Below are 27,307 nucleotides of genomic sequence, written 5' to 3'. Positions count from 1 at the left end.
AGACAATGGGAACTCTGATTCGAATTCATTCTATAGTGGTTTTTGGGAAATGTGAAATGCTGGGCGGCAACGTCATCAGAACGCAAAGAATTATGGGTATGTTTGGCCAGTTTACATGGGCTGGCATAGCAGGCTAGTGTTCTGGCATGAAAATAATGAAAAATTAGCGTGAAAAACAGAATATAATCGTACAAAATGCAGCGGACTAATATGTAATACGGACTAAAATGCAGGGGTCCCCGTTTACACTAGTGCGTTTTTGTTTTAAAACGCATATAACTTTTGCTACGGTTACACCTATCGTTTACATTACTCCGGCGTTTTCCACGTTCGAAAACGGAGACTTTTGAAAACGCTGCTGACCTCATTTTAGTTTGAAAACTAGGGTTGCGTTTCAGTGTAAACGGACCAAAACGGAGTCTTTCGAAAACGATGGCGTTGCTTCCCACGTGATCTCTGCGTATCCTTGATGACAGTGTAACCGTATCATGACCAGTAACATGGATGAAATCTGTCGAGTATGTCGCTCTATTTGTTTTGGACATTTTCGGCCATTGCATTCATAAACTCAACTCGTGTGCGATTGTTATTTAATCCGCAGCACTGCAAAATGCGTCTGTCTCTGCGCCAGTCAGCGAGCGCAAATTTGAATTTAGCAGCTGGTGATGTTTTTTTTTTTTAAACTGCCTGCACCCAAAATAGTTTGGTGTGATACTACAAATTTAGGGGCGCCAAGCTTGTTGACACGGGGGCACCGGATCAAATCATAGCCTTTTGATAGTAGGCCATATCATGAGTAGTTTTTCCAAACCCAAATTTAAGACCTCTGTTAATGATAATTAAGATATGTCATACCACGTTTTTCCATGAATTTTATAGAACTGATTTTAAGTCATTTTAAGACTTTATAGATTTATTTTGTTCCCATGTAACATATTCATGATAATTTTCCAGTGTATTTATTTATAAATATTTTTTGTATTATACTTTTTAAACCACCAATTAACAATAGAACCAACCAACGGCCAGTCTACATCCAACCAACTAACTAAAATGCATCACTCATCTTTTTTTATAAACATTTTTTTTTTTTTTTTTTTAAATTACTGTAATGTATTATATGTGTGTTTTTTAGTGTGGCTGTGCATATTGTGTATTGTTGGTTGGGGTGAGTGGGTGGTAGTTTGTTTTTAATTGCTGGGCTCCACACCGGCTGGTGAAGAGAAAGTGAAGCGCTGCAGCAGAGAGGAGAAAAAGAGGAACAGCTCCATCCGTGCCAGTTGCTCCCCAGGACACACTCTCTTTCCTGAAAAATCAGAAAAAAATTATGGGTAATCATTATGGGTTTCTTTTTATAGGGGCTTGTAAAGAATTGTTAACATATATCGTTGTATTATTTTCAAGGAAACAAGTTATTCTGTACCTAGAGAAAAAGGTAAAAATGCATCTCTTCTCCTGAATTTGCCCTCAACATCCAGGAAGTGACCCGGGTTAAAAGAGTAAGGGGTCTCCCACTCGGACTCATCAAACAGCACTGATGTCAAATAGCCGGTCACTATTGTGCCCTGCAAAAGTATAATTATACTCTTACTATGCTTAAACTTATGGGTTCTAAACATAAATGTCAATTACAAAAATGCAAATGCTTAAATTGACAATCTTATAGTGCATTAAACATCACTAGGCCAACCTTTGGAATAGAGTATTTTCCTATCTGAGTGTCTTCCACAGTAGCCCGGGCCAAATTTAATGGGACAATATTTCCAATCCTCTGTATCTCATGAATGACAGCATTGGTGTAGGGCATGTTGTCTCTGTCTGATAAAGATGGCTGTTGTGACCCTCCCACAACACAATCAATCTCCTCCTGAACTTTGGCTGAAAATACAATGTAGAGACAGTCCAAGACAAAACTAAGAGTGTGAGTATATACAACATTTTATATGCACATGAATGCAGTTTCTAAGCTCTCACCCTGTATCTCAGGATATTTTATCATGTAGAGAAGACCCCAGTACAGAGTAGTGGAGGTGGTCTCAGTTCCAGCTACAAACAGATCCAGAGTACAGATGCACAAGTTCTCCACATCAAACCCAGAGGCTGTGTCGTCTTCAAGCTAAACAGCATGATTTAGAGGTATTTCAATTCAATAGCCATACATTATTATAACCAGAGCATTCCACTTACTGACACCTGCCTAAGAAAGAGTCTTACTTTTTCCATCTCAGCAAGGAAGCAGTCAATGTAGTCTCGAGGATTTGATGGATCATAATCCACTCTGTGTGCATTCACCTTCTCTCGAACGAAGTCAATCACCTTCTGCCACAGAATAATAACTTTCTTGTGTGGTCCAGGCACTAGCCGCAAGAGCCATGGGAACATGTTATACAGCTAAAGAAAGAAGAACAAGAAGAAGCAGCTGAGCAGTGAAAGAGAACAAAGTTAACATGTAAAAATGTTAAAATGTAAAAATGTTTACTTGAGCACAGAAGCCTCCTTCCAGATACACAGCCTCACTGATGTTCTTCAACAGATTCTGGAAGTCATTGTCACTGTACTCAAATCGATTACCAAACACAAGCACACAGATCACATTTGAGACAGCGTTGTTCAGCAGTAAATGAGGGTCAAACGGTCGACCTGGAAAATAGGGTTAATCACTTCTGATTTCAAATGTAATTTTCAGTTGTTTTAGCAAACAAACCTCAGTAAATACCTTGCTCATTTGAAATGGCCTCATTCAGAAAGCAACATTCAAGACTGATGGATGGCTCCAGGCTTTTCTTTCCCAATCCGAAGTTCCGAAGAGTTGAGAGTGCAAATCTTCTCTGTTGCTTCCACTTATACCCACTGGCAGCAATTAAACCTGATCACCAAACAGACCCTTTACAGTTAATTGATTACTGATCATTAACGGTGAAATGTTAAATTACCAGTTTAACATTCAGATAAGACTTACCTTTGTCTCCAATGATATCATAAAATAAAGGTAACAAGGGTCGATCAGCGAGGTTGTCCCTTTGTTGTAAATACACCTCCTTCACGAGTTTATATCCATCCAACACAACAATTCTTGGTCCAAGAATTCTAAGGCTGAAAATCTTGCCATATTTTTCTGCAAACTGTAAAATACGATTGTCAGAGCCGGAGCTCCAGAAATTATATATAATCAGCATACTAACGAATTATCTATTATTACTTAATTAACATAATAATGCTTTATTCAAACTGATTAATTTGACATGTTTAGGATATTATTCCATTACGTAGCTGTTACGACGGCAGCATGTTCCCCAGAGCTACCGAACTAAAGTTCATTATTAGCCATAACATAAGCCTCTGAGAACATAAGAATATCTACGGCTCTGCGTCACAACCACAGACTGTATAAAAACAGGTAACAACCCGAGTTACACGTATATCGTTTTGCAATACGCTCATGAAAAGAAGTTTCTTTTCGGTGTCGTAGTTATACAAAGCGTAATTTTCGTCAGTAATTTTCGACTAGTTTAACGCTGTTTGCAGTCACTAACCACTACTTTGCATTTTCCGATTTATTTAGTTATTATAGCTGTAATTGTATTTACCTCTGAGAACTGAAGATGAATCCTACTATTGTCGATGTGATGAATGTCTCCTATAATCGGCAAAGACCATGGTCCAGGAGGAAAGTTCTTCGGCGCTTTGTTTCTGAAATAATCACTCAGCAATAAAAACACACACGAAAATATCAAAATACTCTTGATATCGATCCACTCGTAAAGGTGCAACTGCTCCATGACTGACACGTCTTGAATTAGAGTGCGAACAGGTATAAGTAGGGACCTACCTGTTCGTAATTTAAATACGGTAACCAACCCAAGAAATCCAAGACGTGCGTGCCTGTTCGGAATTTAGTTGGGTTGACGTTGGAAGTTAGTTATTGGCGTGTCTGTTTAAAGTCTATAAAGTTACATGCGAAACTACTATACACTTCTCTAACGTCAATAGCATGCAAGGAGAATGACTAACAGTCATGAAAACAACTGTTAACTGTTCATCCAGGTGTCAACTATAATGCATACCTTTTATATTTTTTTGATAATTATTAAAAATAACTGTAAATCAAAAGTAAAATATTGCTAATTTTCATTACCGAATGGGCTCAAAATTAAAATATGCCATAATATTTGAAGCTCAATAGCATTTGAACAGAATGACTCATATTCATAAAACATACTGTAAAGTGTTCATCTAGGTGTCAGCTATAATGCACGCCTTTTATATTTTTCATAATTAATCAAATAAACTGTAAATCAAATGTAAAATATTGCTAATTTTCATTACCGAATGGGCTCAAAATTAAAATATGCCATAATTTGAAGCTCAATAGCATTTGAACAGAATGACTCACATTCATAAAACATACTGTAAAGTGTTTATCTAGGTGTCAGCTATAATGCACACCTTTTATATTTTTAATAATTATTCAAATAAACTGTAAATCAAATGTAGAATATTGCTAATTTTCATTAATGAATGTGCTCAAATTTAAAATATGCCATAATTTGAAAGCTCAAATAGCATTTGAAACAGAATGACTCACATTCATAAAACTTACTGTAAAGTGTTCATTTGGGTGTCAACTATAATGCACACCATTCATATTTTTCATAATTATTCAAATAAACTGTAAATCAAATGTAAAATATTGCTACTTTTCATTACTGAATGCACTTAAATACAAATTTAAAGCTCAATAGCATTTGAACAGAATGACTCACTTTCATAAAACATACTGTAAAGTGTTCATCTAGGTGTAAGATATAATGCACACCTTTCATATTTTTTATAATTATTCAAATAAACTGTAAATCATATGTAAAATATTGCTAATATGGCATATTTTCATTTCAACCCATTCGGTAATGAAAAGTAGCAATATTTTACGTATGATTTACATTTTATTTGAATAATTATGAAAAATATGAATGTTGTGCATTATAGCTGACACCTAGATGAACACTTTACAGTATGTTTTATGAATGTAAGTCATTCTGTTCAAATGCTATTGAGCTTTAAATTTGTATTTAAGTGCATTCAGTAATGAAAAGTAGCAATATTTTACATATGATTTACAGTTTATTTGAATAATTATGAAAAATATGAAAGGTGTGCATTATAGCTGACACCTAGATGAACAATTTACAGTATGTTTTATGAAATTGAGTCATTCTGTTCAAATGCTATTGAGCTTCAAATTATGGCATATTTTAAATTTGAGCCCATTCAGTAATGAAAAATAGCAATATTTTACATATGATTTACAGTTTATTTGAATAATTATGAAAAATATAAATGGTGTGCATTATAGTTGACACCCAAATGAACACTTTACAGTATGTTTTATGAATGTGAGTCATTCTGTTCAAATGCTATTGAGCTTCAAATTATGGCATATTTTAATTTTGAGCCCATTCGGTAATGAAAATTAGCAATATTTTACATTCGATTTACAGTTTATTTTAATAATTATCAAAAAATATAAAAGGTGTGCATTATAGTTTGACACCTGGATGAACAGTTAACAGTTGTTTTCATGACTGTTAGTCATTCTCCTTGCATGCTATTGACGTTAGAGAAGTGTATAGTAGTTTCGCATGTAACTTTAGAGACGGTCCCTAGATTTGCGAGTGCAAGGCTGCAGGGTCCATACAGCTTTTCATAAAACAATGTATATGTGTACATCTAGATTTATTCAAATAAACAAAGTAATCTATAGGCCTAGGGTGTATATAGATTTTCATAAAACAATGTATATACATTTGAAATAATTTATCCATTCTTTTAGTGAAAGCTTTTCTACCTCCAGTAAAGAGAGGCAGTTTTAACATTAAAGGTGCTGTATGTTCTTGACTCTACTAAAGCATAAAAATACCATAATATGTTTGCAAATATTTAAAAAAAAAAATCTGTTTTTAGTTTTTAATATTTAAAATTTAAAAATTGTGTTGCTGCTGTGGTAATGATAAAGACCCTTTGAATGTTTATGTACTTTTATTTTTTTTCTGCTCCCATGCTGTGGTGGAGCAGTTATGAAGTATGTTCTTTTAAATCCTTTCCAGCATTTCAGAAATAAATATGTATGCACATTACACCGAAGTAGCCTACAACGTTGAGTTTTTATGTTGCTAAAAAAGAGTTTAAACACTGAATTTTGAATCGATTTCTTCTAGTAAACTCAGAGATTTGGATTCGGACGGCAATTAAATCACGACATGACCTTGGTGTTTGTCAAAAAAACAGTAGGTAGGACGGCAATTAAATCACGACATGACCTTGGTGTTTGTCAAAAAAACACCGACATCCTGGATTCGGACGGCATTAAAATCACCCGCACCCTGTACGTGAAATGGTAAAAATCACGTCCCCCTGAGAAACAATCCGAATAGGGCTAAAGACGCCAAGATGAGCTTCTCTAATTTCTTATGAAACTAGCATTATAAACACCGCAAAATACTTTGTTGATTGATTCAGCTTACCTTTGTAAAATTGTTTTGATACGGGACGCATCATTTTACCTTAAAATACGGGACGATTCCATATTTTAAGGGACAGGTGGCAGCCGGAATGTTTACCTTTAAAAACTGAAGATGAATCTTCTTGTGATCGATATGACGGTGTTCAATAATCGGTAAAGACCATGGTCCAGGAGGAATTTTTTTAAGCGCATTATTTCTGAAATAATCACTCAGCAATAGAAACACACATGAAAATATCAAAATGATATCGATCCACTCATAAAGGTGCCACAGGTCCATGACTGACATTTCCTGGATTGTTGGTCAGGTTTACTGCCTGTAAAGCGAGTTGCTCTTAAATGGCCTTGCCGTCTTGCACAATTTTAGCACAGACTCAGATTCTGGTTTATTTTATAATCAGTACTTTATGGTGTGAAAGCCAGCATTACTAAGTAATATCCTTATTTTACTGGCATAGCCTATAGAAGAGAATCACAACCCTGATGGACTAGTTATCTATACACCACACAAAGTGAATAATGACTCTATAATCAAACAACTCATCAGCTAGTTAGTAGACATAAAATGAGTGTGCCAGATAAAAGTTTTTAAAGTGCATCTAAAATGTGCACTGTTGAAGCTACTTCAGGAACAATGTTGGGGAGCACTGCTCTAATTTTGACAATTCTGTATGTTGAAATTAAAGGAATATAAATACTACATTTTCTCATTTTTTAGATATTAACTCATAATACATTGTATTATTCCATATTTTCCAAATGGTTTCTTATCCAAAAAGTAAATTAGAATACATTCTATTACTTTATTTTATCAAATCATATGGTACATATATACGGAGGCACAAGCAATACACAAACACATATTTGTGTGAATAGCTTGTCTTAACGTGACAGTGCACATAATTTATACGGTTGGGGACATCGAGTGGTTCCCAGTTTGTAATCCATGCTAGGTTCTACACCCGGCTGGTGAAGAGAAAGTGAAGCACTGCAGCAGAGAGGAGAAAAAAAGGAACAACTCCATCCGTGCCAGTTGCTCCCCAGGACACACTCTCTTTCCTGAAAATAGAAAGTAGAGAAAAGTACCTTGTATATGCCTTGCAGTTCTACAAAGTAAATGGGAAATAACTGTATTCCAATATTGTGGTGTGAAAGCAGAGTTTTTCTGTACCTAGAGAAAAAGGTAAAAAAGGCAACTCTTTCTGAATTTGCCCTCAGCATCCAGAAAGTGACCCGGGTTAAAAGAATGAGGCGTCTCCCACTCAGACTCATCAAACAGCACTGATGTCAAACTGCCAATCACAGCTGTACCCTAAAGAATAAAAAATTTTCATAAAGGATGAGTAGCTATGTACCAGCTTTAGGATATTAATCAGTCAGACAGGTTTAAATCAGCAGTGTCCAATCCTGCTATATAGCTTCCACACTAATTAAACACACATAAACCAGCTTATCCAGTTCTTGCATAGCCAGGAATGTGGTTGGGAACCGTTCTACTAGAACCTTACATGGAGTTGTGTTGTATTTGAGTAAAAGACATTCAGTGGTCTACACCTACTAGTTCTATTGTACCTTTGGAATAGAATATTTTCCTATCTGAGTGTCTTCCACAGTAGCCCGGGGCAAATTTAATGGGACAATATTTCCACTCCTCTGTATCTCATGAATGACAGCATTGGTGTAGGGCATGTTGTCTCTGTCTGATAAAGATGGCTGCCGTGATCCTCCCACAACACAATCAATCTCCTCCTGAACTTTGGCTGAAAATACAATGTAGAGACAGTCCAAGACAAAACTAAGAGTGTAAGTATATACAACATTTTATGTGCACATGAATGCAGTTTCTAAGCTCTCACCCTGTATCTCAGGATTTTTATCATGTAGAGAAGACCCCAGTACAGAGTAGTGGAGGTGGTCTCACTTCCAGCTACAAACAGATCCAGAGCACAGATGAACAAGTTCTCCACATCAAACCCAGCGGCTGTGTCGTCTTTAAGCTAAACAACATGATTGAGAGATATTTCAATTCAATAGCCATACATTATTTAACCAGAGCATTCCACTTACTGACACCTGCACCTAAGAAAGAGTCTTACTTTTTCCATCTCAGCAAGGAAGCAGTCAATGTAGTCTCGAGGATTCGATGGATCATAATCCACTCTGTGTGCATTCACCTTCTCTCGAACAAAGTCACAATCACCTTCTGCCACTGAGCAAACATTTTTTTGTGTGGTCCAGGCACTAGCCGCATGAGCCATGGGAACATGTTATACAGCTAAAGAAAAGAAGAACAAGAAGCAGACGAGCTGTGAAGATGCCAAAGAGATGAAAATTTAATTTAAAATGCTGAAAATGTTTACTTGAACACTGACGCTTCCTTCCAGATACACAGCCTCATTAATGCTCTTCAACAGATCCTGGAAGTCATTGTCACTGTACTCAAATCGATTACCAAACACAAGCACACAGATCACATTTGAGACAGCGTTGTTCAGCAGGATTTGAGGGTTAAAGGGTCGACCTGGAAATGTTACCATGATAACTATGACGTAATCACACCATGCTTGTGTTAATAGAATAACAAGGTTAGTCAGTTCTTTAAATTCCATGTATCTCTGTACATACCATTCTTATTTGAAATGGTCTCTTTCAGAAAGCGACATTCAAGATGGATAGACGGCTCCAGGCTTTTTTCTTTCCCAATCCAAAAGTTTCTAAGAGTTGAGAGTGCAAATCTCCTCTGATGCTTCCATTTATATCCACTGGAGCTACCTAAACCTGTTTACAACACATTTAAATAAGACTTTCCCATTTCCTACTTCTCTTTGTTCAGTATACTGATTTCAGTATTTGGAGAGAACATTTAAGTTTTTCATATTCTCTCTTATTAAATTGAAACTACCAATTCAAGTAATTTGATTTTCCAAAACTGACCTTTGTCTCCAAAGATGTCGTAAATCATAGGTAACATGGGTCGATCTACAAGGTTTTCGCCTTGTTGTACATACACTTCCTTCACTCGTTTGTACCCGCTCAACACAACATTCTTAGTCCGAAAAATCGGATGCTTAAAACGTCTCCGTATTTTTCTGCAAACTTAAATATATGGTTTGAAAATAAACACATGCACTACAAAACTAGTTTAAATACTGTTGAATTTCAGTACACTTTGTTTCAAATGACCGTTTACACATTCAAACAAGAAAACAAATTGTATTTACCTTTGCCCAACTGAAGATGAACCTTCTTGTGATCGATATGATGAAGGTCTCCAATAATCGGTAAAGACCAGGGTCCAGGAGGAAAGTTCTTCGGCGCTTTATTTCTGATATAATCACTCAGGAATAAAAACACACACCAAAATAACAAAGTAGTCTTTATATCGATCCATTCGTAAAGATGCAGCAGGTCCATGGTGGCTATTTTTTTTTTGGATTGTTAAGGTTCAATATGTGAATTTAGTAAGTACTAATTTATAATTAACACAGTTAACATGATCTACTCGTTGCGTTGTCTGATTTTGGTGTCCTTGGACCATCTTGGCACAATTTCACGTTCTGAAACGTCATTACGCAATATAACGTCGTATGAACAGGACAGATAAGATAATTTGTCATGAACTTTTACACTCAGTGCCAAGAAGGGTCAGAGCAGCAAAGTTTATGGAGGACATGAAGTACTAGAATATTTCATGTCTGTTGTATTTTAATCAGTTGTTTAATAATTTCTGCTACCATTCCTTTAAGCAAAATTGGCCAATTTAATAATTTTATAGATATTAATGACATATTTATGTTTTTTTCAATATTGTCATCTTTCCAAAATGTATATTAGTGATAATATATATATATATAGATAGATAGATAGATAGATAGATAGATATGGTGCTTTTGGGAGAGACTCAGCTTACTCTGAACAAATAATTTGTTTTTCTTAATGATCACTTATATAATTTATAAAGAAATGACAAAATCTCGTTTGTGTGTTTTTAAACAAGATATTAGCTATTAATTATACCATTTTATTTCCTATTATTATTATTTCAGGGTTCTGCAGGTTTGATGATGGTAAATTTAAGACTTTTAAAGACCTTTTTAAGGCCAAGTAAATAAATAAAAGGAATACATGGAAAGGGACACATTACATCAATATAGTCCTTAAAATGTAAAAATGAGTTTATTAGCAAACAAAAGTCTGAAAGTACAATGTCTAACATATCTCCATTATGATCTAATTCATTTTACAAAAAACAAAAGGAAAAAAAGTAATGTATAACGTACAAGTAATCAAGATATGTTAACTTGAAAAGCAAAATGACAAAATAAGAATTGTTGTTTTATGTGGAATTGATTAAAATGATGTGAGTTTTATGACTGAAACAAGAACAGATATTGCCAGTGGGCTTTGAAAATTATCGTAAATCAAAGGCAGTTCTGTTGACATATTTGTTCTGTGTTTTAAGCATGAAATAACGTAATTTAACTAAGTCAAATACGTATTGGAAGCCCACTACTGAGATCAGATCAGGTATCATATCAAATTATACTCAGACGTTAATCAGGTTAGATGCCCATATTGAATTTAACATGGATGAAAACTTGGCTGTGAGGAATAGACTTCCAGTCTTTACTTTGCTACACATTGTATACAGGTTGTAGATATTTTAATTTTCACAACTCACAACCTTTAAACTTTTATGGAGTTTTTGTCTACTATTTATTTTTTTTTCATCAGCTGAACATCGGTATGTTGTACAATACACTGAATGCATGTACTTCTATTTCTCACAGCTTTGTTTTCATTCCTGTCAATAATTAAAATATGGCGCTAACCTGACTAAGGTCCATTGTAAAAATAAAAAAATATTATACATTGCATCACAAATTTATCAAATACTTTATCTAATTTACATTTTAGTGAACAAACAATCCCCTGGAATAACCTGATGATAAGGGCACAATGCTGGTTGCTCACAAATCCCCATATCTAGGGATTTGAATCAAAAACCTCTGGATTCCCAGCCCTGATCTTTACCCACTGAGCCAATTCACCAATTTTCCACAACCTTTTAAAAATAAATGGATACATATTCTCTCTGTACATGTCTCATAAACACAAACAATCGATGATCACATATTTGTGTGAATTGCTTGTCTTAGCGTAGCACTGCACATAACTTTATATGGTAGGGGACATCGAGTGGTCCCCAGTCTATAATCCATGCTGGGCTCTACACCTGCTGGTGAGAGAGAAATTGAAGCGCTGCAGCAGAGAGGAGAAAAAAAGGAACAACTCCATCCGTGCCAGTTGCTCCCCAGGACACACTCTCTTTCCTTAAATTAGAAACAAAGAGAAAATACAGAATAGGATTAAATATGGAACTAAGTGTATTCCAATATCAAAATATTGCGGTGTGGAAGAATTTTTTTTTTTTTATATCAATATGCAAATCTCCCATGAAAGCATGCTTCTACTGAGCCCTTGAAAGAGCCATGGTGATAGAAAAAGAACATTGCAAGAAATAATCACAACTGTCATAAAACAAGGTCATATTTGTTAGGTCACAATAACATATATAACATATATAAAATCTGAATAATGTTTTACATTGAGAATGACTTCCATATAATTCATTTCACTCAAAAAGAGTAACTTTTTATAGGGCTATGGGAAATTCAACTATTTGCAACAAAACTGGAAACTGTCAAAATATATCAGCTGATTACTAGAAAGCTGAGTTTCTATACCTAGAGAAAAAGGTCAAAAAAGGCATCTCTCTCTTTCTGAATTTGCCCTCAGCATCCAGGAAGTGACCCGGGTTAAAAGAGTGAGGCGTCTCCCACTCAGACTCATCAAACAGCACTGATGTCAAACTGCCAATCACAGCCGTGCCCTAAATCAGAACGAATCAAAATGTTTATGGAGGACCTGTGGTGATTGTTTTAATCTATCAGTCAATCACAGACAGTCTAAACTGTCCCCAGTGTCCATACATATACAGTTTCTCTACACCTACTATACCTTTGGAATAGAGTATTTTCCTATTTGAGTGTCTCCCACAGTAGCCCGGGGCAAAATTTAATGGGGCAATATTTCCAATCCTCTGTATCTCATGAATGACAGCATTGGTGTAGGGCATGTTGTCTCTGTCTGATAAAGATGGCTGCCGTGACCCTCCCACAACACGATCAATCTCCTCCTGAACTTTGACTGAAAATACAATGTAGAGACAATCCAAGACAAAACTAAGAGTGTAAGTATATACAACATTTTATATGCACATGAATGCAGTTTCTAAGCTCTCACCCTGTATCTCAGGATATTTTATCATGTAGAGAAGACCCCAGTACAGAGTAGTGGAGGTGGTCTCAGTTCCAGCTACAAACAGATCCAGAGTACAGATGCACAAGTTCTCCACATCAAACCCAGCGGCTGTGTCGTCTTCAAGCTAAACAACAAGATTGAGAGGTATTTTAATTCAGTCACATTATAACCAGAGCATTCCACTTACTGACACCTGCGTAAGAAAGGGTCTTACTGTTTTCCCATCTCAGCAAGGAAGCAGTCAATGTAGTCTCGAGGATTTGATGGATCATAATCCACTCTGTGTGCATTCCCCTTCTCTCGAGCAAAGTCAATCACGTTCTGCCACAGAGCAAATGATGTTTTTGTGTGGTCCAGGCAGTTGCCGCATGAGCCATGGGAACATGTTATACAGCTAAAGAGCTAAAGAAGAACAAAAGGCTTTAGCTGAGCAACAAAGATGCTAAAGAGAGCAAAATTAACGTATTAAAACATGAAAATGTTTACTTGAGCCCAGATGCTTCCATCCAGATACACAGCCTCATTAATGTTCTTCAACAGATTCTGGAAGTCATTGTCACTGTACTCAAATCGATTACCAAACACAAGCACACAGATCACATTTGAGACAGCGTTGTTCAGCAGGATTGTGAGGGTTAAAGGGTCGACCTGGAAATATTATTAGGATAACTGTAAAGTAAATCACATTGTGCTTCCAATCCTAAATGTTTGTAGAACAACAAGGTTAGTTTCAGTTCTTTCTTTCCATTTCACAGACTTAAATACATACCATTCTCATTTGAAATGGTCTCATTCAGAAAGCAACATTCAGATAGGATAGACGGCTCCAGGCTTTTCTTTCCCAATCCAAAGTTTCTAAGAGTTGAGAGTGCAAATCTCCTCTGATGCTTCCATTTATATCCACTGGCCACCAATTAAACCTGATCACAACACATTTTAAATATTACCTTCCCATTTCTCACACTCACTGCCACAAGTACTGATCTCAGAGCATTTTATGAAAAACCTATTTGGAGAGAACACTTAAATGGTTATTTTTCTCTAGTGGCATATGCCTCAATGTAAGTTTGAATTCACAGCTGTCAGTTTATATTGAAACTACCATTCACTATTTTAAATTTTATTTACAAGACTGACCTTTGTCTTGGCAATGTCATAAATCATAGGCAACACGGGTCGATCAGCGAGGTTGTCCCCTTGTTGTAAATAGACCTCCTTCACTCTTTTGTACCCATTCAACATAACAATTCTTGGTCCGAGAAATCGAATGCTTAAAATGTCTCCATATTTTTCTGCAAACTTGAAAATATGATTTGAAAATGAACTCATATACTATAGAAGTAGTTTTAAATACTGCAGAATATCAGTTTCACTTCGATTCCCCGGCCTTGCAAAGATAAAGTTAGTTCGATGTTGACGTTAAATAGTAGGACAGATATTCAGCCGCGAAAAAATTCTATTAATTCTTAGTGGATGAGTACAATTGTATAAAATAAAAAATTGATTATCTGAAAAGCATTAGAGCGTACAACTGAACACACATCGCAGTTTATTTGTGTGAAATGTTGCTACCCATAGACTGTAAAAAAACAAAACACTACTCTGCACTGCTCAAAATTTGTGTTTTGAATTATCAGTGGCAAATCCTTTACATATGTAAATGTACTTCCAGACTGTGAGTCAGAACAGCCGGCACTGTAGTCTTCTCTCCCAGGATCAGGAAACAGTCCTCCATAAAATGAGCTGCACACATCTGAATATTTTGGTTGAACTGTTCTGGAACAGTGTTGTATATACATCTTAACCACTGATTTCTAGTTTTGGTCTTCTTTTGGAAGGCTAACAGAGTAGTTGATTTGACAATGAAACAGCATCTAAACAACATGGGGCCGGCGGCAACAGCGACAATCAAAGGTTACGCCTTCTTTCTTTGCGTGAACATTTGGGCGGTGTTATGCAAATCTTTCCACATAGTGACGTAGATATGTGGGGGTGCGTTTAAACAAGCCGTTTTAGGAGGGCGTGGTCCCAGGTCTTAACTTTTGAGAATATCTGTTTGGGTTTGAAACTTTAGTCTTTGCAACTTTACAGATCTTCTTTATGCACCAAGAGTTTGTAACACTCCAAAGAGAAAGGAAAACTTGAAATCGCATCATAGGACTCCTATTTTCCCTCCATGTTTTTTTTTTACAATTAACAAAACAAGAGCAATTTGTGCACCAATGTCTTTGAAAGAAATAAGACAATCACTTATAACGCCAATTGAATTTGAATAAGAAATATTGTAAACAAAATATGTGTTAGTGGTGATTATATTATTAGGCTACTATTAATAAATATATTAATAACATATGATAGTAAAAGATAGCTATAAAATATTGTTCTTTGAACAAGTAACAAGACACACTCCTTGAAGTTTACATACCAAACTTGTGTGCATTCTAAATCATTTTATTTAAACTTCAGAATGTTAAACTTGGTCAAAACAAGTGCAATATCTTCCTCTAGGGGGCGGTAAACTGCACAATCACTTTAATGCTTTGCAAGCTTTTTCTCAATTGTTCCATTTCAATAACTTTTGTTGTGCTATTGATAGTTTTCACGTGATGTCACACACTCATAGAAACACCCACCTGAAGGGCAAAACGAAGGATTGCTCCACTGACCGCCAGTTATTTTTTATGCAGTTTTGCATTAAGAGGTAATGTAGTAAAACGTAGGTATTTTAAAAAGTGAAATTCAGTTAAACACCTTTTTGATTATGTATATTTTGTACAGGCAAGCATATGAACCCAGAATATAAACACAATGTGCAAAGCTTCACTTTATATTGTTTCCCATAGAAAATATTAGGTTACTTGCGTAACCCCGGTTCTCTGAGAACAGAGCGAGGTATCTCACTATGGGAAACGCCCCAGGCGTGATCGACTATGGAAGCACCAATTACACCACGTCTGTCCAAAGGATGGACCAATCACAGCTCATGACAAGGAGCCCAACCACTCCCTGTATATATGGCTGTGATTTTTGAAAATGTGATTATTTTTTGGGTATTACCTGGTGTTTTGCTGTTAGGGAAGCTTGGTGAGATACCTCGCTTTGTTTGTCTTTCAAACAATCGCTCGGTATCGCACTATGGGAATGATATACTGTAGCCAACTCCCGAAACGCATGCTTTCTGAAGCTGCCGAACAGACCTGGCAAGAACAAAAGATAACCTTTCAATTCTCCAAAGAGCCAACATTGAGAACTGCATGAGCCATAGAAGGCACAGTGACATCCAGATGGTAAAATCTGATAAATGTATGAGGGGAAGCCCAGCTTGCCGCTGCACAAATATCTCCTACAAAAATCCCCTTGAACAATGCCCACGAGGTAGCCATACACCTTGTTGAATGAGTCCTTAAGCCCGCTGGGGAATGAAGACCCATAGATGTATAGACCAATTCAATCGCCTCCACCCTCCAATGGGAAAGGCTCTATGAGGAGATTGGCTTACCCTTACATTGAGTGGCCCATGAAACGAATAACTGATCATTCTTCCTGAACGATCGTGTCCTGTTTACATAGTAGCATAATGCTTGTACAGGACACAAAATGTGTAATTTCTGCTCCTCCTCCAAAGAAAAAGGAGGGGGGTAAAAGGCACGCAACTCCAGAGCAGAGCAGTTATAAGCTGAATCACTGACTTTGGGAACGAAAGCTGGGTTAGGCAGTAATGTAACCTTGCTATCATCTGGACTAAAATCCAGAGATGCGCGATGAACCGACAAAGCATGTAACTCACACACTCACTTATCTGAGACTAAAGCCAGTAGTAAGACCGTTTTCAGAGATAGGAGCTTAATATCAACACTCTCCAGAGGTGCAAATGGGGCCCGAGTTAAGGCATTCAGAACCATGGATTAGTCCCATGACAGGACCAGATGCTTAGATACTTAGAAACGCTTCACCCGTTTCATAAAACGGCATATAAGAGGGTGCCATCCAAACGAGACTCCCTCAAAGCCTACATGTCACGCTGAAATAGCAGCCAGGTAAACTTTAATAGTAGAAAACACTCTCCCATTGTTCATTAAGCTTTGTAAAAAGCAAAGTTCATAGCTAACGGCGCACTGAAAGGAATAAACTCCTTTATGAGTCCTCAACACTCACCATTTAAGACCATACAGTGAGCGCGTTGATGAAGCTCTAGCGTTCTGGATAGCGTTTATAACCTCCTGCGGAAGCCCGATAGCATATAAATTTAACCATTTACGGGCCAGACCCAAAGCTTGACTCGTTCCAGGTGTGGATGAAAAATCTGCCCCACTTGCGACAGCAGGTCCCTGCGCAACGGGAGTGGCCAGGGCTCTCCCTGAAGGAGCTGGACAATCTCTGCCACCCACAGCCTCCGCGACCAATGAGGGGCTATCAGAAGGAGAGATAATCCGTTTTTTCTCTTACTCTTTCCAGTGTGGGAGAAATTAGACTCAGCGGAGGAAAATGCGTAAAGCAACACGTTCGGCCACAGGTGCGCCAGCACATCCACACCCGAAGGCACATTTTCGTCCCTGAGAGAGAAATACAGCGGACACTTTGCATTTGCCTGCGAGGCGAAGAGATCTACGCCCGCCTTGCCATACATCCCCTAAATCTGATCCACCACCTGTGGGTGGAGCACCCATTCTCCATATAACGGGTTGGCCCTTGACATGAGATCCGTCCCTACATTCAGGACTCTTGGTACGTGCGTCGCACACAGTGAGCTGAAGTGTGCTGCGCCCCAGACAATCAGTTTGCGCAATTGTAACGAATGCGTTCCCCCTTGGCGATTGATATATGCCACCATCATTGTGTTGTCTGTCCTGACAAGAACATGAAACCCTTCCAAGAATCAGTGGAAATGTTTCAGGGCCAGAAAGACTGCTATCAACTCCAACATATTTATGTTAAGTTTGCGAAGCTTGGGTGTCCAGCGACCGTTTACCGATCTGCCCTGAAAAACAGCCCCCCAGCCCGACAGAAATGCATCTGTTGTCACTACTTTTTCTCAGAGACATGCCCCCCAAGGGAAACCCTGTCTGGAATAAACAGGGATCTCTCCACTGATAAAGAACCATCACGCACTCCGCGTGTATTCTTACTCTTTGTGCGAGGTGCCGACGGGACAGAGACATTTTGCTGCTACCCCATCACTGGAAGTCTCTCATTTTCAGCAAACCTAGCGGGACCACAGACAGCCACGTAGCCATCATGCCCAAAAGGCGGAGACAGGTCCTAAAGGATACCAAATTTCCCTTGCGAAACTGGGCCAGGCACTAATAAAATGCCACTTATCCTCCTTTCCGAGAGCATAACACGTTATGCCACAGAGTCTATTCGTAAGCTTAGATACTCTATCTCCTGAGATGGAATCAGCTGGCTTTTGGCATAGTTGATTCTGAACCCCAGACTCGTTAGATGAGACGTGAGCATCTCTGTGTTCCACTCCGTGACTGAGTGCATAACAGATAATCAGCCAGATAAGCAAATATTCTGAGCCCCTTGTGTCTCAGCGGTGATAATGCTCTATGTACCTGCTGAACACGCAAGGAGCGAGGCTGAGCCCAAATGGAAGAGTAACAAATTCGTATACTTCGCTCTGAAAGGAAAACCGGAGATATTTCATGTGCGCAGAATAGATGTTTATATGAAAGTAAGCATGTTATAAATTTTTTGGTACATGGAAGTGGTGAAGCATTCCATTTTCCCAGGGAGGGAGGGACTAGCAGATGAGGGAGTGGTTCGCCTGTTTGGATACAGGTGGTCAGCCACTGACTGCTCGACCGTGGGAGGGTTAGAGAGCCCAAGCCCTTCCATTTCACTTACATTGAGCGACGAGTATCCCTTGATGAGAAAAGGGTTTGTCCCACGGCCGCTTCATCTCTGCTACACACGGCGGCAAATTGGGAAGCAGTTGTTTTCGCTGGTGGAAGGTGAGAAGGAAGCCTTTCCTCCCATCGTAGATTGTCACGTTTAACTCCCAGATCCCCAGGAGTTAGAGGCCAAGCGATGCCAAGCTTAGCTGCCGCAGACTTACAAACTTTCACTAGGTCACAATCTACCACCGTCGACGCCACATCGCCGCTTTACGCACTCACGAGGGCCTGGACGCTTGTGCTGCATACAGGATAGCATCATCTTCCTCATCATCCGGCTCCTCTCGGAGGAAGCGAGCTAACATCTCCTCATCCTCCTCCTCGTCTCCCTCCACCTCATCACCTTCCGCATGCAGCTGCTGGTCAAAAAGCGCCGTAACTCAGGAGACTCTGAATCCATAATATCCCCCACAAAGAAAGATCCCGTGTGGGAGAGGGATTGACCCCCTTTGTCAAAGGAGGGACAGAAAATAGAACCGGAATGTCTTTAGAAGATGCAGCCACCCGAAGCCTTCTTTCCAAGATCCTGGCCGGCATTGCACAACAGTGTGCGCAACTCTCTGCGTTCGGCAACGTCTACCTTGACGATATGTTTTTGTGAACTGAAGAGCGCAGAACAGGTGCTAAAAGGAAAAGTCTTCACAGGGGAAGAGAACAAGAATGCCGTTTTTGAGGATCACAGCCATACAGTATATATAGGTAGGGGGGGGGCTCCTTGTCATGAGCTGTGATTGGTCCGTCCTTTGGACAGACGTTGTGTAATTGGTGCTTCCATAGTCTATCCCCCCCTGGGGCGTTTCCCATAGTGAGATACCATTATAAGGAAATCACTGAACCTTTAAGCAGATTGCGTTTCATATTCCGACCTCATCTGCTTGCCTATGTAAGCTATGCATCATTAATATAGTTGAATACTGAATTTGATCTTTTAATATTACTGTTTTAAATATATTCAGGCACTTTAAGTGTTTTTGGTAATGAAAAGTAGCAATATTTTACATTCTACATGCTATTGAGCTTCAAATTATGGCATATTTTACATTTGAGGCCCATTCGGTAATGAAAAGTAGCAATTTTATTTTACATTTGATTTACAGTTTATTTAACTAACTATGAAAAATATAAAAGGTGTGCATTATAGCTGACACCTAGATGAACACTTTACAGTATGCTTTAAGAATGTGTAGTCATTCTGTTCAAATGCTATTGAGCTTTAAATTTGTGTTTAAGATTCGGTAATGAAAAGTAGCAATTGTTTTCCATATGATTTACAGTTTATTTTAATAGTTATCAAAAAATATAAAAGGTGTGCATTATAGTTGACACCTGGATGAATAGTTAACAGTCGTTTTCATGACTGTTAGTCATTCTCCTTGCATGCTATTGACATTAGAGAAGTGTATAGTAGTTTCGCATGTAACTTTAGAGACGGTCCCTAGATTGTGCGAATGTCGATTGTCCAGCGTCCAGCCAACTTTATGCCAGTGGATTGACTGTGGCCAAAAACTTGCATTTTGTTCACATACCTTTTTTTAATTCTTTTGAGAGGTGATCTAAATATTTGCGGCTTTGAAACAGATGGAAAACTGATTGGCTTTGTGCTGCAGTTCTATGGATGTTTTGCCCTCCAAGTCTTCGAGCCGGTCACGTGACTGAAAGCTAGCAATAATTCTATGAATAAAACCAACATCTAGATATTCTTTTATGAACCAGTAATAAGACACACCCCTTAGATCTGAGATTTTATTTTTTTTATACATTTCACACGTGAAGCATTTAGATGGAAGAACTATGCTTTTTGCTCTTCGTTTTGCACTTTGCAGACGGCCCCTATCCTGCACTTATACATTATGGTCAATCAGTTAAAATACCGATAGATTAAAACAAATTAAAAAAACATTGTGTGTTCTCTTCTACATTTGGAAAACAATTATAACGCAGTATGTTTCTTGTCATTGTGCTAAATCGTTAAAGAACAATATTGAAGATTTCCGAGGCTGAATTTCTGACAAATGTCAAACGTCGAACCAACTTTATATCGGTCGCAAAGATGATGTTTCGAATTGCATACCGTCACAGATCCAAACAAGAATACAGGTTGTATTTACCTTTGCCACTTGAAGATGAATCTTGTTGTGCTCGATATGATGAAGGTCTCCAATAATCGGTAAAGACCATGGTCCAGGAGGAAAGTTTTTCGGCGCTTTATGTTTGATATAATCAGCCACCAATAAAAAAAAAACACAGAAAAATAAACAAAATAGTCTTGACATCGATCCACTCGTAAAGACGCAGCAGATCCTGGTCAGGTCAGTATTGTCAGATTAGGTCGTAGATTCCCAAAAGCCTCCCCCCAAGACCCTCCCACTCCAGGAAAAACCTCCCAAAAACTTTACTGCCAAAAGAATGTTGTCAGAGAGAGACGTGACTGCGTTCTGATTGAATAGTCAGTGGAAGGAGATTCCTCATTAAACTAAATAAATTCCTTTTGTATGGAATTTATTTTTGTTTGGAGGATCCTTTAAAAGCAAGTCTTCATTTTGCGGCATCAATTGGGCGTATTTAAAAAGATGCATCAAGTGTATCCCTACACATCCTCCGGTGACTTTTCATCCACAAAACCTTTGCATACATTCCAATTCACTTCAAAATAGTTAAGTGCAACTTAAGGACATGTTCTACATGGAAAATATTGAATATTCAGATTTTTAAAAGTATTATATTATATTATTTTATAATATTACCTTACAATTTTAATAACAATTTTCTTACTTTTTTTTTATTACTTACCGGTTTACTTCCTCGTTTAGCTTTCTCACTTTTGCTTGATTGTTTGTTTGATGTTATGATTGTGTGGTTTTCATTGGGATAAATAAGGAGACCTTTTTTTTTTTAAAGGTTACCCACTTTTATTTATCTACTAGAAGCTGCAGTTTTACATAGTTATAGATAATTTTGACAAAACAGCAAAATTCCACTTGTAAATCTTGTGCACTGGTGTAAAATGTATAAACAATCAACGTAGGAGTGAAACCTTATTTTAAATGGCTTTGGGGAAGTGTCATTTCCACAATTTGAAGTCCAAGCTTATTTGCTTTCCCCCCTTGGAGGACACAGAGTGAAGGAATGTAGAAAGGATGTGAAGAAAGAGAAAGAGCTCCATACGGGCGAGCGATTCTCCTGGACAAGATCGTTTCCCTTGGGAGGACGAAATGAAATCTCAAAACAAGCCTCAAGATTATAGCCTGATTTAATGTGTATATATGCACAACTGTGAAGTATTTTCTGTATGTGTGTAATAAAACATTTACCTATACAAAAAAAAAAAAAAGGAAAGAAAAAATAAACCTGCTCACCTGCTGAGAAAGGAATAAAAGCTTCAGGTTTTTCAAACTTGCTTTGATCGTTAAGAAAATTCTGTGGGTCAAATGAATATGGAGATTTCCACTTGGTCTGGTCAAAGAGCACTGAGGTCAGGTAGGAATGATCTGTGTACCCCTTGACGTAAAATGAAAAAAAAAAAAAAAAAAAACATGATCAGATGATGAAATATGGGACCATCATCTAAGGATAAACATAAAAGGATTCCATGTTGCATATAATGTACTTTTAAACTTGGATTGGTTGGTAGGTAGCTTGTAAGCTCAAATTTCAATGGCATGTCAGCAGCTGAGGCTATTTTCAAGACAAGATCTGTGTTACTACCAATTACCCAAAAGTTGTATAAATAAAATAAAATACATTAAAATTACACAAGTGTCTGATGTTTGGAAGCCCATTTCCGCCACTGAAAAAAAAAAAAAAAAAAAAGGTAATTGCGACTTTTTATCTCACAATTCGGACTTTTTTTTTCTCAGAATTGCTTGATACAAACTCGCAATTGCGAGTAATAAAGTCAGAATTGTGAGATATAAATTTGGCAATTCTGGAGAACATATCAGCCCCCCCCCCCAGTCAGAAACTGCAAGATACAAATTAGCAATTGTGAGCAAAAAAGTCAGAATTGCGAGTTTTTTATCTCTTTTATAACTGTGACTTTATATCTCGCAGTTTCTGACTATATAACTCGCAATTCTGAGTTTATATCACGCATTCTGAGACAAAAAAAAAAGTCTGAATTGTGAGTTTACTAAGTTTTTGTCATTCATCTCACCTTTGTGAATATAATAACTTTCCCCAATATATGTGTCTTCATTGGTCATTCTTGGTACACTAAGGGGCACAACATTTCCCATTCTCTGGACCTCATGGATAACAGCATCAGTGTATGGCATGCTGGGTCTGTCATCTATGTTGGGTCGACGCGACCGTCCAACTACTTTGTCTATTTCCTTCCTGAACCTTTTCTGAATAGGATATTCAATGTCAAAATTCCATGGAATGTGTTTAACAAATGTAAGTACATAACAACATAGTAAAAGTATTCAGTATAACTGGCTTATGAACCGTTTTAAATGGACAAATTGAATTTACAGTTGATGTGTAGTTTTGGAGCATTTACCTTGGGATTTCTGGGTATTTCATCATGTATACAAAGGCCCACAGTAGAGTGGTAGATGTGGTCTCAGTTTCCTGCCACAAACAAATCCAGAAACACGTACTGCATGACCCTCTTCATGAAATCCCGCTTCCAGATCATCTTTCCTCTATAAAGCACACAGAGACAATTACAATTAGCATATGCAGGGTAGTCATGTTTGGATGAAAGGAAACTCAACTAAATGAGTGGAATATTTCTACACATGTTTACCAAATATTTTGTTTGCAAAAAAAGCATAATTTGTTTATAAAAAGCCATAGTTTCATAGGCTGTGTTGAGAGAGATAGTACCTTCTGGATCTCAGTAAGATAGCATGTCTATAAACTCTCTGGGTGAGGAGGGGTCCCGGTCTGCATAATGCTTGTCCACCTCTTCCTTAATAAAAGCACCAAACTTGATGGAGCAGAAAACAGGTCTTTATATGTCCCTGGAGGAGTGTCCATAACATAAGGGAAAACACTGTAAAGCTATAATGGACAAGTACAGGTCAGCTTGGGTGGGCACCTAATTTGATCATTTGGATTTTTCACATAATGAATTTTGTTGCAACCTTTAGTGGCCATTTATGAGTGCCTATGACAGACCACTATATCTCTTCATCGCATCATAAGAACTGAACATATCAGTACCTGTATCCACACAGACGTTTGTCCGTTTAAGGGCTTTAGACATCAGACTGAGCATGTTCAGGAACCTTTGGTCAGTGTACTCAAACCTCCTGCCAAATACCATGTTGCAGATGATGTTGGAGACAGCATTGTTAATAAAGTAATGAGGGTCAAATGGCAGCCCTAATAAAATACAACGACAGGTGAAGCTGGTTTTCGGTTTCAAAGTAGATTTTTTACTTTTTTTTTTTTTTTTTTTTGGATGTTAACGGTGGTTAAAAAACCTTCATTTAAAAACTGCATGTTTTTGTTTCACTTGTGTTACTCTTTGACTAATATTTAAATTTGTTTGATAAACTGAAACATTAAAGTGAGACAAAACATGTCAAAAAATAAGAATCCAGTCAGATCACAACCACTGTATATAAATGCAGATCTGACATAACAAACTACAAAGGCATGCTAAACTAAATATAGTGTCAGGTTCTGCTTCTGATTATTACTTAATGCTGCTACTGTATTTACCATTTGGTTTCCATATGGTCTGGTGAAGGATTTTGTACTCTTCCATGATGATGACTTCCAGGCTCTCTTTCCACGCCAAAGTATTTAAGAGTACTAAGAGTGAGCGCCTCTGTTGCTTCCAGCTGTAGCCATTATTAAAAGTTACACCTGTTGCCAGACATTACATGAAAGAGGTGATATTTAGAGAATGGTAGAATGTCATTTAAAGTTATCTCCCAACATTAATGTATACCTTGGCACTTGATGTATTCTTTTGAGCACGTCATGTGGTTTGGCGGCCTGTGAAAACATGTTTGCATGATCATGAGAGCTTTCTTAACCAAGCTGTAGGTATTCACAACAACAGTGTTTAAGCTTCCCAGACGCAAAGCTGAAAATGTTGCCATACTGGCTGACATCTGCAGGACAACATAAAAAATAAGAAAAGAAAAAGTGAAAAATAATCAGGGTTACAGAGATTAGGATATCAAGCCTCATTTGAAATACTTATATGCTGTCAGACTCGAAACACACAACAATAAGAGGCTAGTGAGTTACCTTAGTTAAATGAATATGTGGTTGTTTAGCATCCAGTTGAAAACATTTCCCAATAAAGAAAGGGGAGAGGTTTGGTCCCGGGGGATATTTTCTAGCTTTCTGTTTTCTCAGATGATATGATATCAGCTAAAAAAAGATAAGTAGAACATCAGTAATACGGTGCCTACATCTTCCCACTGGCACTGATGCTAAAGACGACAAAATATTCCCAAGACCAGTTTTCACCGCGTGTATCCCCTTTATTCTGCACTGAGAAACGTGACTACGCTTAAAGTTTGGCTTTAAATTTTGTTTACTTTCCTGGTTCACTTTTTGTTTTCTACAACGTGCAATCACCTGTCAATAAACATTTCGAACAGCTGATATGCGGAGAGAGAGCTGTTCGTGAACGAATCGGTGTTTCTGAATGGTTTTTTTTTTAAGGTAAACAATCGTCTAGTCGTCCATTCACCGAATCTTCCATTAGGTAATTTTATGACCGCCTTTTCTGCTTTGAAATGACCGACACTAGCGCGCACAATAGCATTCTAGTCCAAACTGTGGTCGGAGCATCTTATAGAAATGGACTGGATCTAACTGAACTACGACCCCCCCCTCACTGAAGCGTAGATTAGATGTGTCAAGTCTGGCGAGGTGTACGGGAACGAAGACCTGAAATAATTAAATACCATGATGTATACTCATTTCTGAGCGGTTGACCTAATAAATACAAAAATGTATGAAACTGCGCGCTAATTTTTAATAACGGTTTTGATTTGATTAAATGGCTCATTCACAAACACACCAAAAACATACCGCGCACACACAACAATTACGTCGCCACCCACTGTCTGGTGTAACTGGTGTAACCTGCAAAAAAGACAAGTAGAATCAGTGAATTTAATTTAACGAATATAAAAAAAAATATCGAAATGATAATGGCTAGTGACGTGGGGAACAAGAGACACTTGCGGTCTCCTTCCCCTTTAGATTGGATGGTACGGACAATTCATCATTCTATCTCCCTTGTAACAATTGTTTTTAAATGGAAATGAATTATTAAGTATATGAAAATCCAAGGTAAGAGATGTTTAATTTATCCCATGTTTATTAAAGATTCTCCTTGACAATGTATGTTGTTTCTCTCACTGATATAGTAGTAGCAGGGACGGACTGGGACTAAAAAACGGCCCTGGACTTTGCGAACTAGGCCGCTCGGCCCAAAGCAATCAGCGCGCGGAAACGCGAAAATAAAACACCAATAACACCTGGCATGAGTGTCCCAAGACTTTAATTGTGGCTCATGATAATATCCCATCCAAATTATAGCAGCATAGTACCTCATGTTTTTCCAGATGTTGAAAGCTGGAGGGGTGTCTTATCTCTGCTCTTGGTCTAAGCTCAACCTGAATAAACAAATGATGGAATGGATTTTAAAAAAAAAAACAGGTTTATATTCCAAGATAGCATGGAATAGATTATATAATATTCGGTTATAACAGCATATTATACATCTATTCCATGCTGTCCCTTAAAATGAATTTATAATTAATAATCTTAATTAATTTATGCAGTAATTAATCTTACTGCACAAATAATAATACCAACATCTAAATGAAAATACACCATTACACATGTAACTTCTGTCTTCAAAATCTTCAGAGTTGGTAAGCATTTAACTGTAACGTTACCAACATTTTTAAAAGTAAAGCACAAACCTATTTCTTAATATTAGCTACTGCATGTGGCATTTTACAGCTAAAATGTTGAAGTTTACTGTTTAAACTACTGTAAATCATTAAATGTAGCACCTGAATATCACTCCTTCATCATCCCTAGCAATTAACTCTTTTCTCCTCTCATGTTCCATACTTACTTGTCCTGGAGCTGCCTGTGGAACCAGCTCCTCTTTCTGGTCTCATCATCATCACTGTGGCATGTTGCTGCATAGCTGTCTGGCTCACTTCTCAACTGCTGCTACTATTTTACTGCGAGGTGCGGCTTGCTGGTGTGCTGCTATTTCAGTTAGTTTGCGACATTTGCGGCTTCATATCTACATTCCGCAATTTTTTTTTCTCTCGCCTTCTCAGCTCCACCCTTTTTCTTTCCGTTTTTTACCCGCGGGGCCGCGTTTTGCATATTTTTTTTTTTTTCTATGCTTCTCTATCGAGTCTCTGTGTTGGTTTTTTTTTGTTTTTGTTTTCTTCTACTCTTCCACTCTTCTTCTCCTTACTTGACGCCACGGCCAGTGGCAGCTGGCATTCAACTTAAAGTTGTAATTGCTGCCAATCTCAGCACGCAAGGGCGGTGCGCCGAGAGGAGCCACCCGGGCGAGGAGGGGAGACACAGAGAAGAAAGCAGGGGGAGCCAGAGA

General features: G+C 37.8%; 1 protein-coding gene and 3 pseudogenes across 1 annotated transcript; all 4 read right to left on the bottom strand.

The window, feature by feature from the left end:
* Positions 1–1,190: 1,190 nt before the first annotated feature.
* On the bottom strand, positions 1,191–3,875 carry LOC109112722 (cytochrome P450 2J4-like). Its single transcript, XM_019125634.2, has 9 exons — positions 3,588–3,875; positions 2,960–3,122; positions 2,717–2,866; positions 2,480–2,640; positions 2,215–2,391; positions 1,975–2,116; positions 1,691–1,878; positions 1,424–1,565; positions 1,191–1,306 (listed from the first exon to the last, which is right to left on the bottom strand). Exons 1-9 carry the CDS (start codon positions 3,777–3,779, stop codon positions 1,191–1,193), a joined length of 1,431 nt encoding a protein of 476 aa, XP_018981179.2. The 5' UTR covers positions 3,780–3,875.
* Positions 3,876–7,309: 3,434 nt separating this feature from the next.
* LOC109112721 lies at positions 7,310–10,083 on the bottom strand (annotated as a pseudogene).
* Positions 10,084–11,369: 1,286 nt separating this feature from the next.
* LOC122144715 lies at positions 11,370–21,378 on the bottom strand (annotated as a pseudogene).
* Positions 21,379–21,831: 453 nt separating this feature from the next.
* The window catches only part of LOC122144714, a 7,568-nt pseudogene continuing 2,092 nt past the window's right edge, over positions 21,832–27,307 (bottom strand).

Source organism: Cyprinus carpio, unplaced genomic scaffold, assembly GCF_018340385.1.
Source record: "Cyprinus carpio isolate SPL01 unplaced genomic scaffold, ASM1834038v1 S000006753, whole genome shotgun sequence".
In the NCBI taxonomy this organism is placed as follows: Eukaryota; Metazoa; Chordata; class Actinopteri; order Cypriniformes; family Cyprinidae; genus Cyprinus; species Cyprinus carpio.
The sequence above is the reverse complement of the archived record's forward strand: the minus strand, read 5'-3'. Positions and strand labels throughout refer to the sequence as shown.

Excerpts from the sequence above, each read along its gene's own strand:
- LOC109112722 (XM_019125634.2), bottom strand. The coding sequence starts at position 3,779 with ATGGAGCAGTTGCACCTTTACGAGTGGATCGATATCAAGAGTATTTTG. Across the intron at positions 3,123-3,587 it reads TTCATCTTCAGTTCTCAGAG|TTTGCAGAAAAATATGGCAA; the intron begins GTAAATACAATT and ends CGTATTTTACAG. Across the intron at positions 1,566-1,690 it reads GAAAATACTCTATTCCAAAG|GGCACAATAGTGACCGGCTA; the intron begins GTTGGCCTAGTG and ends ATACTTTTGCAG.